This window comes from Octodon degus, unplaced genomic scaffold, assembly GCF_000260255.1.
Source record: "Octodon degus isolate 3935 unplaced genomic scaffold, OctDeg1.0 scaffold00026, whole genome shotgun sequence".
Lineage (NCBI taxonomy): Eukaryota > Metazoa > Chordata > Mammalia > Rodentia > Octodontidae > Octodon > Octodon degus.
Genome location: NW_004524602.1, coordinates 4,745,498 through 4,749,669, shown reverse-complemented (window position 1 = coordinate 4,749,669; position 4,172 = coordinate 4,745,498). Strand labels below are relative to the sequence as shown.

Sequence of the window (4,172 nt, the reverse complement as noted above, 5' to 3'; positions counted from 1 at the left end):
GCAGCTTGGACTCGAAATGATCCCCCTGTCTCAGCCTCCCCAGGGCGCTGGGATTACAGGCTTGGGCCGGTGACTGCCAGCCAGGCACTTATGCCACTGAGCCACCTCCTGGGTCCTAGTGCCAAACTTTCAATGTAACCTTATCAAATCACATATTTACTAGCGATCAAGAATGCATGTGTCCAATTACAACTTTTATCAAGGAAAATTTTCGTTCTTTGCCAACCTAACAATGGTAAGTATCTCCTGGAAATATGGATGGGCAAGTTTTTTTCTTCCTTGCCGTTTTATGTTTACATGTTTAAGCGCTATTTGTACTTAGTGACGTGTTTCTTCAGAACCGTTATTTAATCCCTGACTCGCTCCCCTCTAAGGTCGTTGATCCAGGAGGAGAGAGCCGGGCTTTGTTCATCCCTTACTAGAATGAGGACGCTAGAATGAGGCTCAGAGAAATGACTTAGCATTGTAGGATTCTAAAGCCTATAGTCTTTCCAGGGAACAGAATAAGCACTAACTCCCCGACCAGCTGTGTGAGGCTAACCACCTGAGAGGTTAGGGCAGTGGACGGAGGCGGAGACGTGCTTATTATCAGCGGTTGCAATCGCTTTGGGAATCTAGTTTACTCCTCTGCAGGATGGCGGGCTTATGTTTCTGAAATCTCACGACTTTATTTTATTTTCTTTTTGCGGAACCGGGAATTGAACTCAGGCCCTTGCGCTTGCCAGGGAAGCGCTTATTCCACTGAGCCATCTCCCCGGCCCCTTTATTTTCCTTACCAGGTGTGGTTTTTTTTTTTTTTTTTTTTTTTTTGTGTGGAACCGGGGATTGAACTCAGGCCTTGCACTTGCCAGGCAAGCACTTACTCTACTGAACCATCTCTCCAGCCCACGACTTTATTTTGAAATCAAGATTCCCCAAAGTAGGATAAAGGCAGCTTGGAGTGAGACCAGGGCAAGTCTCTACAAAGGCGCATCGGAACTCCAGGGCCTACGACCCAAAAGGAGCAAATTTTGCGCTGCGGCACTCTCCAACTCGTTCTGCTTCGCAGCCGCATTCTCGTGTTTGGAGAGCCACTACCAGCTTTGCGCAGACTCCTTTCCACGCTCCTCCCCCTGACTTCCGGTTGGCTGTCGCCTAGGCAACGTTGACTTCCGGGTGTGCGTGGTGGGCGGAGTCAAGATGGCGATGGTGAGTGCTGGGATTCTTTAGAACGTCTGCTGCCGGTGGGGCGTGATTGGGCAGGTAGGGCGGCGGGCTGGCGGGACGGCCGGCCCGGGCTAGCGTCGCGTTCCAGAACCCGTTCGCTCCGCGCGCTGGAACGAGGCAGCTCCCTCCCGGCCCCGTCTGATCCTTCTCTTTGGGTTTGGAAGGGAGGCAAGTGCCGCTGGTTTGTTGACGTCTCTGGTAATCCTGGATTAGGACCTGCAGGTGACACACCCGGGGCTCGGGACCAGCGTTTCTGTTCAGGGCTTTTTGGGCGCTCAGCTGGTCTGAGTAAGGTGTTGATGAGCTCTGCGGACCTCCAGTTGCAGACATCCCGTGGGAGCTCGGGCCGACCCAGGCGTCGGTGCTTGGCTGTTTTTGTTATATGTGCCGCCCAAACGAGCGCAGGATATTTACATTCAAAAAAATGCATAATCGTAGTTGAGCGCAGTGGCGCGTGCGGACCTTGTCATCCCAGCCCTGAGGGAGGCTGAGGCAGGAGGATCGCAAATTCGAACCCAGCTTGGGCGACAGAACGAGACCGCATCTCAAAAAATTAAGGAATATACGGTAGCTCGGTGTGGAGGCCGTGGTTCTATCCCTACTACTTCCACCCCATCAAATAATTGTTTTGTGGCGTATACTGTGATACATGGATACAGTCTATAGAGACCAAATCAGGATAAGTAGCATTTCTGTTTTCTTAAATATTTATCATTGATTGGGAACCTTCGAATTCCTTTCTAGTTTTGTTTTTCTGGGATTGAACCGAGGGACTTTGCGCTGAGCTACAACCCAGCCCCCTTTTATTTTTATTTTTTATTTTAATACAGTCTGGCTACATCTCTAAATTGTCCAATCTGGGTTTGAACTTGTCCTCCTGCCTCAGCCTCCCAGAGTGTTGGAATTACAGGCATTTGCCATTGTGCCCAGCTTTTCTAGTTATGTATAAAATAGGCAATAAGGGCTGGCCAAATAGCTCAGCAGATTAAAGGCCCCACCCCCCGGGGCAATTGAGACTGGATGTGGTGGCGCCCACCTATAATCCCAGCTCTTGGGAGGCTGTAAACAGGCGGATCACAACGAGTCTGATCTAGTAGTGAGACCCTGAACACCCTGTAGACCCTTCCCTAAAATACAGAAAACAACAAAAAACAAAAAGGCAATAAATAGTGAACTAGTAACCCTACTGTGCTGTAAACCATTGTAATTTATTCTTTCTAATTGTATTTTGGCCCATTTCATTCCTGCTCTTCCTGATGGCCTCTAGTGATTACTGTTCTACTTTCAGGAATTCAACTTTTTAAAAGTTTTTTGTTTGTTTGTTTGTTTTTTTTTGGTGGAACCGGGGTATTGAGCTCAGGTCCTTGCGCTTGCCAGGGAAGCGCTTATTCCACTGAGCCATCTCCCCAGCCCCTTAAAAATTTTATATAGGAGCAAGATTATGCATCATTTCCCTTCTGTGTTTGGTTTATTTTGTTTAGCAAAACACCCCACTCCTTTCCATCCATGTTGTGAATGAGAGGATTTCCTACATTTTTCCAGGTGAATAATACTCCACTGTGCATGCACACATTTTTTCATCTGTTTATCCGTTGTTGGACACCCACACTGATTGGGATCTTGGGATTGTTGATAGTGTGCCAATAAATTGAGAGGCCAGATATCTCTGTGATACACGGATTGGCTGCCCCTTGGCTATATCTCCAGTAGTTCCATAGTATGTGTTCTATTTTTAGTCTTTTGATAGCTTTTTGGAGTATGTATCTGTAATTGGATCTAATTTTTATAGTCTTATTTGCTTTTTTTTTTTTTTTAAACTTTAAAAAAAAACCTTTATTTGGTACAAGGTCTCGCTGCACAGCTTGGACTTGTAGTGACCCTCTGTCTCAGCTTCCCCAGTGCTGGAATTACAGGGGTGCACCACCATGCCTGGTTTTGGTGGCTGGTTCTGTGCGGGGGCAGCATGGCATGCAATATTGGGGATCGAACCCGGGTCCTTGTGCTTGCCAGGCAGGTGCTTAGCCAGCTGAGCTATCTTCCTGGCTCACTTGCTTTTATTGTGATATGGCCTTAACAGTTAAGCCTCCAATTAACTGATTTTTTCTTTGTTGTCAAACTTATTGTGAGGGCCTGCCCATTAGCTCAGTTGTTTAAGTGACTGCTTAAACAAAGCAATCAGGATGCTGTGGTTCGATCTCCGGATCCTCAAGCCTTACCAGACCTGCCCAGAAGGCATCCTGAGCCAGCTCAAAAAAAAAAAAAATTATTACTCGTGTTATTATAATTATAGTAATTTCATCTATTCAGTTCTCACTTTATGGAAATTTGAATTTTTGTCTTGTTTTTGAAATGGTCTTGCATCTTATATAAAAGAACAACAGCCCCACCCTTAAATCAGTCTCCCATATACAGCTGCAGCATAGAGTATTGCTGTTTCTGGTGGCCAAAGCTGGAAAGAACGTAAATACACACTGCCAAACTGCTGATATTTCCTGCGCTGTGGGACATGTTACATAGCCAGTAAAAGAAAGTTACAGCTATACGTGTTGACTTGGGTGCCTTGCTGTACCTTTACCTAAAAGCGTGAGTAGGGCATGGTGGAGGATCCCCCAAGTCCCAAGTGCTCTGAAGCCTGTAGCAGGATTATTTGAGGCCACCCTGGAATATATAGCAAGATCCTGCCTTGAGAAAACTGAAAATAAAAGCTAGAAGTGGAACTGTAGCTGTGGTAGATGGTGAGCTCTCAATTCTGTGATGCACCACTCTGCCCATCAAGGAAGGTTCTTAAAATGTTCCCTAAAGTTAAAAATATCCACTTAACCCAGATGCGGTGGCACATGCCCAGCCCTTGGGAGGCTGAGGCAGGGGGATCGCTGCAATTTCGAGGCCAGCCTGGGTTACAGTGTGAGCTCAAGTCCAGCCTGAACTGCATAACTAGATCCTGTATCAAAAAAAAAAAAAAAAAA

The 4,172-nt window shown here is 46.6% G+C and overlaps 1 protein-coding gene across 1 annotated transcript in view; it reads left to right on the top strand.

Moving 5' to 3' along the window:
• Positions 1-1,085: 1,085 nt before the first annotated feature.
• Bbs4 (Bardet-Biedl syndrome 4) overlaps positions 1,086-4,172 on the top strand; it is a 29,871-nt gene continuing 26,784 nt past the window's right edge. Inside the window, exon 1 of the mRNA XM_023712569.1 lies at positions 1,086-1,188. Within this exon, the coding sequence (XP_023568337.1) occupies positions 1,180-1,188 (9 nt within the window). The 5' untranslated portion in view covers positions 1,086-1,179. The remainder of the gene's footprint in view (positions 1,189-4,172) is intronic.